General features: G+C 43.1%; 1 protein-coding gene across 1 annotated transcript; it reads left to right on the top strand.

Annotated features, from left to right (window-relative positions):
* The first annotated feature begins 6,474 nt into the window (after positions 1–6,474).
* On the top strand, positions 6,475–14,220 carry as3mt (arsenite methyltransferase). Its single transcript, XM_080524245.1, has 11 exons — positions 6,475–6,516; positions 6,892–6,940; positions 7,091–7,218; positions 7,324–7,474; positions 7,673–7,809; positions 7,941–8,010; positions 8,169–8,250; positions 8,497–8,628; positions 12,131–12,270; positions 12,434–12,553; positions 13,715–14,220. The coding sequence occupies exons 1-11, from the start codon at positions 6,503–6,505 to the stop codon at positions 13,817–13,819; spliced, it is 1,128 nt and encodes a 375-aa protein (XP_080380371.1). The 5' UTR covers positions 6,475–6,502; the 3' UTR covers positions 13,820–14,220.
* Positions 14,221–14,661: the final 441 nt, after the last annotated feature.

The raw sequence follows: 14,661 nt of genomic DNA, 5'->3' as shown, positions 1-14,661 counted from the left end.
GACCCAGGGCTAACTGCATCCCTACCCGCGTCAGTCGCAGAAGCTGCTTTGGGTCGGTTTGTGAGAAAATATGACATTTTGGGAAGTTTCGCTGCATTTTGTTACATTTTATATTGCTCTTGCCGTTTTTGCGCACCACTGAGGTACTTTCGCTTGCTCATTTTTCTGCAGGGTCTTGTGTCTCGCTGCCTAACATTTTTTTCAATAAAAAAGTTTGTATCGTAGTGCCGAGAGACGGGAGTCGTAGGCGGCGTATCAAATGACAAAGCTAAACGTTTAATGAAGGACATGAACGATTGTCAACAACACACTCAAGCAGTAACTGAATAAACAACTCGGGTACCACGCACTTAACTGTCCGTGCGGAACAATACTCCCAACCCACCGTGGGTGAATTATGTCAACCCACCACAGTATCCAATGTTAGGGGGCCCCCTAGAGACTGGGGGCCCCCCCGCGGTGCGTCGCTTGCGGGCCCGTCCCCTACGCCACTGCTCGAAGTGTCCTTGGGCAAGACACTGAACCCCAAATTGCTCCCAATGAGCGGGCCGGCGCCTTGCATGGTAGCTTGCCGCCATTGGTGTGTGTATGTGTGTGTGAATGGGTGAATGAGAGGCCGTTGTAAAGCGCTTTGGAATAAAGCACTAGGCTATATAAGTAAGTCCATTTACCATTGTCATAATATGTGGTGATTCGATCATTTACTTAACATCATCTTAAAACTAAACGCAACATTCAACAAGTAGACTGTGATTTACTTGCACTCAGTAGGCAAACAGAACTTTTATTTATAGCCTATGTATACTGTCTCCATTCTAGCGTACTCACTGTTGTCTTCTTTTACCTTTATTGACCCTAGCTAGCTATCAATTGCATTCTAAACACAGGCTACCCAATACAAAAAGTAAAAGAATAATAATAATAATCAAAAAAAATATATATAATATATATATATATATATTATAATAATTATAACGTATTCAATATTTTAAAAATGAATTAAAAAAAAAAATCATTGCATTTGCTAATCATATTGCGCCTAGACATCGTTTTATCCTAGACAGAAGACTATTAGGCCTATAGTTCACTGCTGCCTGACCCTGTGCATTCTATTCTATTGTAACCTACTGAAAAGCCCCCCAAAAATGTGCTTTCCTCTCTTGTTCATCATACAAATGGCCATCATAAAAGCTAAATAAAAAATGTAGGCCTACAAAAAAATAAAATAAAAATGGAATTCTGTAATTGCATCCCCCCACCCCACCCTCAAATTAATTTGTTAATGTGTTGTTGCCCATCCAAATTATCCAAATGCCCACCCAAAGATGTCATAACACCTAGTTAACAACTAGTTTATGCAATTATGTGTGCGTTATTACACATGACTCACATCATTCACTCAGACAATCATCAGCAACCTACTTATTATAGACAAACCTAATATTCTAAATGTTTAGATATTCTCTAAAAGAATAGATACAGACTAGCCTTGTATGCAGACAATATAGCTTAAACACAAAGCGACTGAATTGCATAATGAATATTGGCACATATGAGGCTACGTGCGCCTGTCGCATCTCTCCCTGTACACTGCTCTGAAAAGGTGGCAAACAGTGCAGCCGCAACACTATCCCCTGTTATACAACAGTTAGTTCCGACCAAGTAATTTGATTGGACAAGAGGCATTCCATGAGTTACGATATATAGTATAACAGCACTGGGACTTTTAACTATATGTATCACTCCGCCGCACAGGTGTTCTATTAAATGACCGTTAATTAGACTACATTACGATACAAAGTAGCTAGCCACGATACAAAGTATGCTAGTTTGTGTTCTGGCCTGGGTTGCACCAATTTGGCGTAAGTCATTACTAAATGTAGGCATTTAGTGGTTACTAAACCCCTAGTAGTTACTAGCTAGTTTCAAACTAGTTGTTTACTAATTTCGGTTGCACCACACCAATCGTTTGTCAATCTTAGCTAGTAAATACTTAGTAATGCGCAAGTTGTTACTAAAAAGACTGTCACATAAAACGTAGAAGAAGTACATTATAGCCAATCAGCAAGCAAAGCAAAACCCTCCGTTTTTAAATCCTCAATTTTGGCCGCCATTGGCTAAACAGCCTAGGCCTAGCCTGTCCTAGGGCTGGACAGCCTAGAGGTGGTGGCAGAACAGAGGATGGGGAAAAAACTGGCGGCCATGCTGGCCAATCCCTCCCACCCGATGTACTGCGAGCTGGCGGGGATGAGGAGCAAGTTCAGCCACAGATTTGTTCTCCCCCGTCAAAGTACAAAAAGATTTGGACAGTCCTTTGTTCCAGCTGCACTCCGACTCTACAACCAGGCCCTGCAGGGTGGGGGAGACCTGGAGCTGGAACTTTGGAACTTGGAACTTTTTACTTATTGAGCCTGCACTGTTTTATGTATTTTATTGAATGTTTTCTGTCTGCCCTAACTGAGCTGTTTGACAACAAAATGTCCCCATTGGGGACAATAAAGGTTTTCAATCAATCAATCAATAAAAGCTGTAATTTGGCTCTACAAGTGTTAATATGTCATTTTATGAAGTTTTAATATGTTTTCAGGCGAGAAAGTAACCATATACAGTATATTCACAAAATGTGTCCAGTTTATCAAAATAACCCGTGTATGTATCTGATCTGACGTTTTTTCCCCCACTTCTGTGGGAAACTTTGCTTCCCGCTGCGGAACTATTTTTTCTTGACTGAGCCAAAATAAATGATTAAATAAACAAACAAATCATAATCTGTTGTCACTTATTACTGTTAACTAATAAATCTGCACTGTAGAACTGTTGTATAAAAGCAATATCACACTCGAGGTCGTGTGTTATACTGAATATCAGCACGGCTGTGATTGTCTTCGGTACTCGGCCTGCGGCCTCGTACCTATGACCGAATCACGTGCTGATATTCAGTATAACACACTCCCTCTCGTGTGATATTGCTTAAGTAATCAGTTTCGGACGCGTAGTGGAACAGGCAGGGGCCACCTGCGGGTGAGCGAACGGTCTCGTGAGAAAATTGAGGGTATACGAGCAAAACATAAACAACGAGACCTGGTCCAAAATAGCATTTACGGAACAAGAGCGAAACCGAGTTGTTGGGAACATTGACAGCTCGTCGGGGATAACCAGAGGATACATCCGGCAATCCCTGCGGCATCAGGACCTCGGATAATCATAGTAGTAGTAGTTGAAATTGAAGTCAAACCCCCAGCGAAAGACCTTTAAGTCGCCACTTCGGTACCTGCCGTGCCTACTGGTCTGCACAACGCTTGGACGGAGAACACCTGGATATGCCATGATGGAGATGACACTAAGGTTATCGTGGTGGATGAGAAGAAGGTTCTGTTGCCTTTCTGGCTTCAGGTCATCTTTATTGGGATGTTACTCTGTCTGTCAGGAATGTTCAGTGGGTTAAACTTGGGATTCATGGCATTGGACCCAATGGAGCTCCAAATAGTCTAGAATTGTGAGAAAGAGAAGAATTATTCCGAAAAGGAACGTCCTTGTGAATACAACTCTCACAATGTTATTGGATGATATTGCAGGTTCTGGGTTAATTGCAGTCGTGATGTCGACCATTGGAGTAGACATCTTCGGCGAGCTATATATGACAGCAGCTGGTGAAAGCGGGAACAAGTCGGCAACCAATCAAAGTCAGACTTTTATTCAGAAAAATGTAAATATATATGTTACAGTACATGTGGGAATACGGTACATGTGGGAAAACTAGGGTTAGGGTTAGGTGCTAGGGTGACTTGGTACATGCTGGCATGTCTAACCCTAACCCTAACCTTAACCCTAACCCTACCCCTAATCCTAACCCTAACCTTAACCGTAGCACCCTAGCACCTAACCGTAACCCTAGTTTTCCCACACAGAGCTGCCAAGTCTCACGCAATCGCCGTGAGACTCACGCATTTCAACCAGTTCTCACGCTCTCACGCCGCACCTCTATTTCTCACGGCGAGAAATAACAATTGTTTTACGGGACTTTTATTTTTGAAATTCCTTGAAAGAAAGCTACCGGACATGAGTTTCGTGGCATCTTTCTGCACGCGCGTTAACTTGAGTCTGCAATCGAAGCGGCAGGCGAGCGCTGATGGAAGAACCTGTGTTCACGCGAGCTGCAAGAACGTAGCAAGCAGTGTTGCCTGATTGGGCTACTTTTGGTCACACTGGACGGGTGGATTCGGCAGCTTTTAGACCGGTTGGGCAACCGTGGTAGCAAAATATGTGCATACATTACAACATCGTATCTGGTAGCCTACTGGACTGGGTTGCACCAATTTGGCGTAAGTCATTACTAAATGCAGGCATTTAGTAGTTACTAAACCCCTAGTTGTTACTAGCTAGTTTCAAACTAGTTGTTTACTAATTTCGGTTGCACCACGCCAATCTTTTGCCAATCTTAGCTAGTAAATACTCAGTTTTGGTAACTGTTTTTTGTTTCTCTACTGTAACATAACCAGGTACATTAATAATAATAATTACAATTTACAATACAAATACAACAATTGGGGGTCCCTCAAAAAAAATGTTCACCCACCAAACCCTCATTCTGACCCAGGAATAACCCTGGTATGTACTGTATAACATGATAGCCATCTATGAGCAATGCACTGTATATAAGATGATGACCAAGGGTCTTTCTGCTGCTGACCAAGGGGCTGAAGCCTGATTTATACTCCTGCGTCGAATTTACGCACGGCTACGCCGTCTACGCAAGGGCTCTCCAAGTTTATAGTTCTACGTTGGTCCGCGGACCGCGTCGCGTTGGTCGGTGTACTCATAGCGGCATAATAGCGATCAAAAAACGTATTTTTGTTATGCTTGTTGTAAAGAAAATGTCTATAATGCATTGAAATGACAGTAAACTAAGATAATAAGATGGTTATCATACATTTTCAAATCTTTATTAATAAGTAATTACAGAAAAAGTAAATGACATTTCTGTCATGACTTCCGCATTTACGAGAGAGTCGGAATATGACGCTACCAAGCGGACCAATCACAGTTCTTATAGATAACTTAACATTAAATATGTCTATCATAAATATAATTTAAGCCCAACGAACAGCCATGGGGCTCCCAGTAACTAATCATTTATTTCTAAATAAACAGGATTGTACATCTCGTAAATGTGAATCGCGCTCCTTATAGGAAGGCTGTGCCTGACGCTTCCATAGGGCGCTCCGTTGGAACTCAACGGAGCTCAAAGCGGCATAATAGCGATTTCTTTTTGTTATGCTTGTTGTAAATAAAAGTTCTATGATGCATTGAAATGACATTAAACTAAGATAATACGATGGTTATCATAATTTTTCAAATCTTTATTAATAAGTAATTACAGAAAAAGTAAATGACATTTCTGTCATGGCTTCCGCATTTTGGTCTCCGAGAGAGTCGGAATCATATCAGAATCATGTGCTACCAAGCCATCATGTGCTACGCCATCGATTTTACGCAGAAGCATAAATTGGGCTTGAGTCCTGTTGATGGGCCCAATTTTCTTTTAGAGTCTGTAGGCTACTGTATTTGTTTATTAAGATTTCATAAATATGATATATTGCCAGAATCTTTTTCTTGTTTTATAAAATGTTGATTATTTTCATTTCTTGTGCTGGTTTATTATGAACAACATGTAAAATTGCAGGAAACTAGCACAAATAATTGGGTGGGAGAGAGGGGCCGCCGCTGCCAAAACGCGCACAGTTTTGGGTCACTCCACGCCAAAAAATCTCACTCCAAACTTTTGGTGAAATTTGGCAGCCCTGTATTCCCACATGTACCGTAACATATATATATATAAATACAATTTCAAAAATCAATCACACACTCGCTAGTCAAGTCAAAATATTGCAATGCAATGGATTCGGTGAATAATCCCCACTACTCTACACTAACTAGGTACTACTTACAGTGTGATTCACTATACTCAGTGTGGGGACGACAACGACGACAACTAGGTTCAAGCCTTGTCTGTGAAACCGGCCCTAGAGTCTTGTAATCAGGGGCACCAAGCCTATGAACACTTAGGTGGTTGTGCACATTTTCTTTTGGTGTTCTGTTCATAAGCCCTTTATTACGCCTACAACAGCAGCCAAATTGACACGTGTTCAATAAACATGCATTTAAAAACTTGAATGACTCCTGTCATGTTTTCTTTTTCTATTTATCTCACTGCTAGTTATACATATAATGTCTATTAATTAGGCCTACTGTACAGATGGAAATTATAAATGAATTAAGAATTGCATATGCAATCAAGGACATGATGATGTAAGGTAAGATGAAAACGGATGCAACGATAGATATAAGATAATTATACAGATGATATCAAATGTAACATTCTATGCTGATTCTATAACAAATTGGAGCAAATGTCGCAACGACCTTTAATCTGAAGGCGGCCGGGGGTGGTCTGTTTCACAGGAAGTAAACGGGTGTCCTGACTCCAACTCGAAAGATCACGATGGCTAATAACAGGTAGGCTACTGTTCAAATAAAACGAGTCGCAGGCGCTGTTGCATTCAATTTCTGACACCTTACTCGCTTGGGTGACTTGAAGATTGTTTTGAAGGAGAGAAATGCACAGTAAAACAAAGTTGTGTATGTTACATAACGGTGTTGTAGAAAACACCGGTTGTGAAAATATCGTTTATGTGGGTGAAATAAAGTTATATAATCACAACCTGACACACTATCTTGTTGTCATGCGTGTTGCTTATTTAATTATTCTGTCAGTGGCGTCTGTCTCCAGAGAGACTGTCCCTGTAATCTCTAATTGTAAATCGTTTAGGATAAAAGCGTCTGCTAAATGGTTAAAATGTAAAAATGTACATTTTGTTTTTTGTTTTGTAGTGAATGTAAAGAAGTCTTCGTTGATTCAACGATTCATGTGGATGTCAAGGTACTGGGCAACGGCATAGGTACTAGTTATTAATTGTTGATTTATTAAATAAGCGTTTGATATCATAATTATATAATCTCTGGAATTCTGAGTTCATTATTGTAACGTTACTTTGCCAGCAGAGCATTGAGATGATTGAACTGACTTTAGGAATACTATGGAAAAACACTGAAGAAGACCTCTGACCTGAAGACAGATGCGTGCGTCGCCCCTGCCAGACCGATCTCTGCCTTCATCCGCCAGGCCTTGAAGAAGGTTCACCCTGAAGTGTCCTCAAAGTTAGTTGACCTTTATTACACTTTACAGTACATTGTTATGCTTAATGTCTATAACATGCATTTGTCTAACTTTTCTAACTGGTTTTCTGGTGTTTTCTCCTCCAGGTACTATGGCTGTGGGCTGGTGGTCCCAGAGTGTCTGGAGGGCTGTCGGCTGCTGGACCTGGGCAGTGGGAGTGGCAGGGACTGCTACATGCTCAGCCAGCTGGTGGGAGAGAAGGGTCATGTGACTGGTATCGACATGACAGAGGACCAGGTATAGAGTAGACACATGGACACACTGTATTCTGGGAAAATCAAGCCTATTATCTGTGGGGCTGACCATTCAAATTCAATACAACTTTATTTATACTCTAGTTTCAGGGGCATGGTTTTTGAGTGCACTATCGGGGGGGGAAAGGAGTTTTCTACTAAAAACAAAACAAAACAACACTACTACTTGTTTTCTATGTAGCTTGATGTGGCCCGGAAGTATGTGGACCACCACATGCAGGAGTTTGGTTACAAGAAGCCAAATGTGGATTTCGTTCATGGGTACATTGAGGCTCTCACGGACGCTGGTCTCAAGGAGAACTCCTTTGACATCATAATGTAAGACAAACATTTACTCAAGAATTTCTGTAATTTTTCATGTCATTATCACAGCAATTGAATACACATTTTCAGAATACAAAGAAGATTGTTGATACCGTCACCCATGTATGTTTTCTCTGGTGTTACAGATCCAACTGTGTGGTGAATCTCTCCCCAGACAAGAAGAAAGTACTGACTGAGGCTTACCACGTTCTAAAGGTATCTAATCACAAAACACACTCACACACTTCAATGCACCTTCATGGCATGGTATTGCAAGGGAATTCACATTCACACTTGTCACTTAAATGCTAAACAAATGTAATTGATAAATTCACCTCGTGCTTGGTGATATTTATTTTTCTTTCGGTTGTCAGGAGGGAGGTGAGCTGTACTTCAGTGATGTCTACTGCAGTGGCAGACTTTCAGATGAGATCAAAAGCCACAAAGTTCTGTGGGGTACGTACTGTATCACTGGTCACCCACTACGCAGCGAAGCTCACAGCTTGGCAGTGACACCTGTTTAAGCTTATAAAGGTGTTAAAGTTCAGTTGATGAGTTCATTCAGGCTGCGACGAAAACCTGGACCCACTGTAACTCTCCAGGACCAGGACTGAGTATCACTGCTGTATCAAATCCAACAGCTAAACCAAAATGCAAGAGCCAATAACATAATAATAATAATTATGGTTGTTGTTTTGTTAGGTGAGTGTATCAGTGGCGCGCTTTGGTGGGAGGACCTAGTGCAGTTGGCTGAGGATGTAGGCTTCACCAGACCCCGATTGGTCACTTCCACTGTCATCAATGTGGACAACAAGGAGCTGGAGGCTGTCCTAGGTGAGATGTGCTGTACTGATTGGCTGCTGCTTTTTTTTTTAGAAATGACCGTCTGAAAAAAGGTTATTCCGGTTTGAAGGTTTGATCCTCTTCACTGTATCTTCTGTTACGGCCTGAATCAAGCGGTCAAATGTGGCAGCACCCCAGAACAGACGGACACAGAGACTAGGGTAATAATAAGGATATTTATTAAAAGGGGTTAGGCAGAGAATGGTCGTAGGGCAAGCGGGGGTCAGGCAGGGGGAGTAGTCGGCAGGCAGGCAGGGGGTTAAGCGGGGTACACACATAAGGATTTTCAAAATCTTAACCGAAATCTTATCTGAGACAGACCCCACACATGAAGAAACAAAATCTTGGATTGAACAGCCTTGATCGTGTTGTGTGTGGTGTGCTCCGATTACCCCACAGACATAGTTTGTTTTCGTTACGACAGACTCCAAACTCTCTAGTCTCGTTCCCCAAGCCAGAAATCTCGCGTGAACCCATGCTTTTAATATTGCCTTTATGGATATGATTTTGTTTGTGGTTTATTTTCTCTTATTGACATGCATTAAGTGTTCCTTGATGTTTATTTGAAACATACATATTGACGGGAGTGGAACTATGTACAAGCCTTCTGGGCTTCGTTCCCTCCTTGCACAATCTCTTGTGTGCTAAATAAATAAAATAAAATAAATTACAAAATAATTAAATTAAGATTATATAATGATTAAAGCACTTTGAGCCGCAACGCTTGCAGGAAAAGCGCTATACAAATAAAGTTATTATTATTATTATTATCTAACGTAGTACCCTGACTGACCTGTATGAGACAACCATGTGCGACAGGGCAAAAAAAGTGCAGAATAACGAAAAGAAGAAGTCAGCTCGCTTCTTGATTGGCTACGTTATAGTTGGACTCGCGAGCAGGGTTGCCAGATGGAAATAACAATTTCCACCCTAACCACAGTCTAAAACCGCTAATTTCACCAAACAATCTGGCAACCCTATGATTTCTGCTCGTAATTATTGAACACATTTCACATTTACGATTGCCGGCCACGCCCATTTTCCGAGCAGGTTGTCGGGAGAGTTGATTGCACAATTGAAGAGAATTGACTCTTAACACACCTCACACCCCAGGATTTTGTTATAGGAAAATGTTAAGATCCATCTGATAATCGGGCGTTTTCTGTCGTTTTCAGACATCCGAAAATCCGTATGTGTGTACCCCGCATTAGGCAGGAGGGGTAGTCGGCAGGCAGGCAGGGGCTTAGGCAGGAGGGGGTAGTCGGCAGGCAGGCAGGGGTTTAGGCAGGAGGAGTAGTCGTTAGGCAGGCAGGGGCTTAGGCAGGAGGAGTAGTCGTTAGGCAGGCAGGAGGGTAGGCAGGGCAGGCAGGCAGGAGTGGACTGGTGGAGGAGAGAAAACAAACAACGGTGAGAAAAATAATACAACTGAGAAAAAAATAAACAAGTCTAATTTCGGATATATAATGCACTGGGGACAAACGAGGGAGCGAGACGACTAACCACATAGGATCAGATTGATCAAGCATCAGACGGCAGGTTGTGGGGCTTTTTATGCAGGTCTCTCCTCCTGAGATTGTAATGAATGAATGAATGAATGAATGGACTTTATTGTCATTGCTACAGTACAGGTACCAAACAACGAAATTTAGGAGGGGTGGCTCCCCTGGTGTTAGGAAAGAGAAAAAATAAACACTTTTAGAAAAAGAATAAAATCACAAGAAGGTAAGGAGCTGGTTTACATAAATAAAGGCTATGTACACAATCCACTGTACTATACTGCACAGATAGTCAACTAGGGTTGTCATATTGCACAAAAGTATTTTTTCACGTTATTTAAAGTGTCACAGTTTGCAGGCTTGAAATGTACATGTTTGTGCCTCAGCACTAGCTGCCATACAATCCGTCCAGACTGTCCTGGGCCCAGAACTTAGGCCTTTGCTGTGTTCAGGGCCTTGACGGCCCTGTGGTAGAAGCAGTTCTTCAGTCTGTTTGTCTTAGCGGCCGGGGTCCTGTACCTCCTTTTCGAGGGCAGCCTGATAAAGTGTACGTGCCCAGGGTGGGTCGGGTCCCTGGAGATCTTGGAGGCCTTCCTGAGACAGCGTGTGTTGTACAGCTCTTCCAGAGAGGGGAGGGGGGCGCCGGTGATCTTCTGTGCTGTTCTCACGACTCTCTGTAGCGCATTTCTCTCCGCTGTTGTGCAGCTGTAGAACCAGTTGCAGATGCCGTAGGTGAGGATGCTCTCCACTGCGCCGCGGTAGAAGGCCACCAGTATCTCCTGCTTGTTGTGTTCTTTCCTGAGGCATCTCAGGGTGTATAGCCGCTGTTGTGCCCTCTTGATGGTGCCTTTTGTGTTGTCCTTCCAGGTCAGGTCATCCCGCATGTGATGTCCCAGGAATCGGAGGGTTGAGACTCTCTCCACGCTCTCTCCGTCGATGAGCAGGGGCTGGATCTCGGACTTTTTCCTCCTGAAGTCTACGATGAATTCCTGGGTCTTTGACTTGTTCAGCAGCAGGTTGTTAACCTTGCACAGCTTGCTCAGTTGCTCTACCTCATCCCTGTACGCCGCCTCGTCCCCCCCCGAGATACATCCCACCACGGTGGTGTCGTCTGCAAACTTTCAGATGTAGTTGCTGGGGTGGACGGGGGTGAAGTCGTGGGTGTAGAGGTTGTAGAGGATGGGGCTTAGCACGCAGCCCTGGGGGGACCCAGTGCTGAGGCTGAGGGCTGTGGAGGTGTGGGGGCCCACCCGCACCCTCTGGGGGCGGTCGGTCAGGAAGTCCTTGATCCACGCACATATAGAGTGTGATAGACCCAGATCTAGTAGTTTGGTCACTAGCCTGTCTGGAAGGATGGTGTTGAAGGCGGAGCTGAAGTCCACGAAGAGCAGTCTCGCGTAGCTGTTTCCCCTCTCCAGGTGGGATAGAGTGGCGTGGAGAGTCGTCGCGATGGCGTCCTCTGTGGACCTGTGGGCTCTGTAGGCGAACTGGTATGGATCCAGGTTGGGCGGGAGGCGTGTGAGTATGTGGGCCCGGACTAGTTTCTCGAAGCACTTCATGATGATTGGTGTGAGTGCCACCGGGCGGTAGTCGTTTAGGCAGCTCACCGTGCTTTTCTTCGGGACTGGGATGATAGTTGAGGTTTTCAGGCAGGGTGGGACGGTGGCCTGGGACAGGGACTGGTTAAAGATGTTGGTGAAAACCCCGGCCAGCTGGTCGGCGCAGTCTCTCAGCACCCGTCCCAGGACGCCATCCGGCCCCGAGGCTTTCCTGGGGTCCACCGCCTTCAGTACGCGTCTCACTTCATGCTCTGTGAGGGTGAGGCTGCTGAGAGCTGGAGAGAGTGGTGTTTGTGTTGCGGTTACCTCCGTTCGCCCCCACCTGCTGGAGCCGGCGCAGATGTCTCAGATTGGGCCTGATTGGTCTCAACGAGCGGTGCCGAGGTGGAAACGAGTGGAGCCGAAGCGGGATCCACAACATCTTCTTGTAAATTACAGGTGACTTTAAGTTTGTGTCGGCAACCTACCGTCTCTTCAAGATCCCCAAAGGCACTTCAAAAGAGTCTCTTGTGGTTTACGACGGCAACATCACTGGCTCAGAGAAGAGCCTGGAGTTTGACTGTCAGTACACCTTCAAGGTCTGTATAAGGTTCTGCATCTGGAATGGCTCTGTTCTCTAAAGGTGTCTTTCATTTGTGTACATGTCATACTGTATATTAAATAATCGTGTGCGTGTGTGGTGTGGGTGTGTGGCGTGCGCACGTGTGTGTGTGTGTGTGTCTCTCTCTCTCTCTCTTACAGGTGGATGAGGTGGTTCAGGTGGATGAGGACGTGGTCAACATCCTGTCCCATACCAGGTTCGCTGAGGAATTCACTTTCCAACCACCAGGAGCAGGTGCTGGATGTGGTGTCAAACCCAAGGTTTGTACCAAAGGGAGTCATCAGAATCAGAATCAGAATGACTTTATTCGCCAAGTAGTTTTCACATACAAGGAATTTGCTGTGGTTGTTGGTGCATACAGACAACATAAGAATAATATATGCTGAAGTGTTAGGTGATTCACATTAATTCACTTGAATGTTTGACTTACATTATTTCTATGAACACTAGAGGTTGGTGTGGTTGATGGTTGCAGTGTGAGCAAAGAGCCTGACACACACACACACACACACACACACACACACACACACACACACACACACACAACCGAGAGGCAAGGTCAAGCAGCTGTGCTAGAGTCATAACCAGACTGTGTAGTCATGCTGGGAACCTTGAACAGGATGGAATGTCCTCCCCTCAGCCAATGGAATGCCGTCTTATCATGCCTCATGGTCACGCAGTACATACATACACATATATGAAAGACTATTTCTGGTTTGTTAATGTCTCTGTAATCATACACATTCCTCAATCTGGGGAGAATGTTTCCAGTCTTGGTAGTCAGGGGAGTGAGTGGTGGAGAGTATTTTATTCAGATTTACTCCCATGTCGACCTTTAGACTTTCTGTTTCAAGTGATCAGAACTGGAGGGGGCTTTCCGATACAGAGGCTGGGGTCATGCTCAGATCTCTAACAGTAATAAACCTCTTAGGTACAGCTGCACATACAGAGGGCCCCATTTTGCATGTACAAAGATTAGTAAAATTGGGGTAAAGTCATCCATCTTTACTGTATTTCTAATAGACTCAATGAGAAATAATCCAATGGGAGTTTTGAATACTGCGTCTCGTGTTTCCATGATATGCAATGATATATAAGGGTTTTCTCTAACGTAAAGTATTCTGAGTTGTAAGGTATGCTTTTGCTCTGAGTGTACATGCAGCTACTGGAAAACAGAGATAAGATAAACCAAAGGTTAGAATTTAAAAGAATGCTTAGTTAAACATCACAGAATGTGGCCATTGACTTCATTTGGACATAGAATTGCATAGAAGAACCCTGCAAAAGTATATAAGAGTCTATACATACAAGCTATATTAACATTTAGTTAACAATGATACATTTAGTAAATTCCAAAATGTCATTGTAAATAATGTCTATGTTGTGATTTGATCTGAAACCACGAGTTCTCCTTATTCCAGGTGAGCACTGTGAATCCCTTTGAATTGCTGCTGCAGCTGAAGAGTGCAAGTACGCCTTCGACCACAGGGGGGTGCTGTGGCACAAAGAAGTCTTGCTGCAACTGATGAAAGGGAGTCAGGATGTCACAAAAATAATAATAAAATCATAAAGTGTATGCATAATTGTAATTCGGTCTCTTATGCCTTAATTTGGTAATATTTCCTAATTAAATAAGTATTGTTAGTAGCCTATGTAAAATAATTGTGTTTTGATAATAGTTGTATGTGTCCTATTCATTTCAAATTTAAGGTGGTTTGTGGGGGGACACTTGTAGGTTTAAACATAGAACATGACTGGCTCTTATTGGAGCCTTCCCTTGTAAAATCATCACCTGTCCGTCATTCTTCATTGTAGCGATATTCCTATTTGAGTTTGATACTGACGAAGGCTATTGATATTATTCATGTAAATAGTCTTTACCCTGTCTAAATGAGTTCTTAGAAGTTTGAAGAAAATGTTTTGTAAATTGCGCCACTTTTTTTTTTAATCAATGAAGAATAATCAACAAAACATTACATTTACATGTAGGCCTACTCTTTTGTTCAAGAAATGATATTTTTACAACATGCATTAGCGCATTAAAATGCATGAAAACAACCCTCCCTTTCTCTACTCTCTATTAACGTTTTATGCAATTATGTGTGCGTTATTACCCATGACGCATTCACTCTGACAATCATCAGCAACCTACTTATTATAGACAAACCTAATATTCTAAATGTTTAGATATTCTCTAAAAGAATAGATACAGACTAGCCTTGTATGCAGACAATATAGCTTAAACACAAAGCGACTGAATTGCATAATGAATATTGGCACATATGAGGCTACGTGCGCCTGTCGCATCTCTCCCTGTACACTGCTCTGAAAAGGTGGCAAACAGCGCAGCCGCAACACTATCCCCTGT

This window comes from Nansenia antarctica (assembly GCF_963989245.1).
Source record: "Nansenia antarctica genome assembly, chromosome: 2".
NCBI lineage: Eukaryota > Metazoa > Chordata > Actinopteri > Argentiniformes > Microstomatidae > Nansenia > Nansenia antarctica.
This window is presented reverse-complemented; position numbering and strand designations above follow the sequence as displayed.

Bases quoted from the DNA above. Each gene is read 5' to 3' on its own strand.
- as3mt (XM_080524245.1), top strand. The intron at 7,219-7,323 runs GTTAGTTGACCT...TTTCTCCTCCAG, and splicing joins CACCCTGAAGTGTCCTCAAA to GTACTATGGCTGTGGGCTGG. The intron at 8,251-8,496 runs GTACGTACTGTA...TTGTTTTGTTAG, and splicing joins AAGCCACAAAGTTCTGTGGG to GTGAGTGTATCAGTGGCGCG.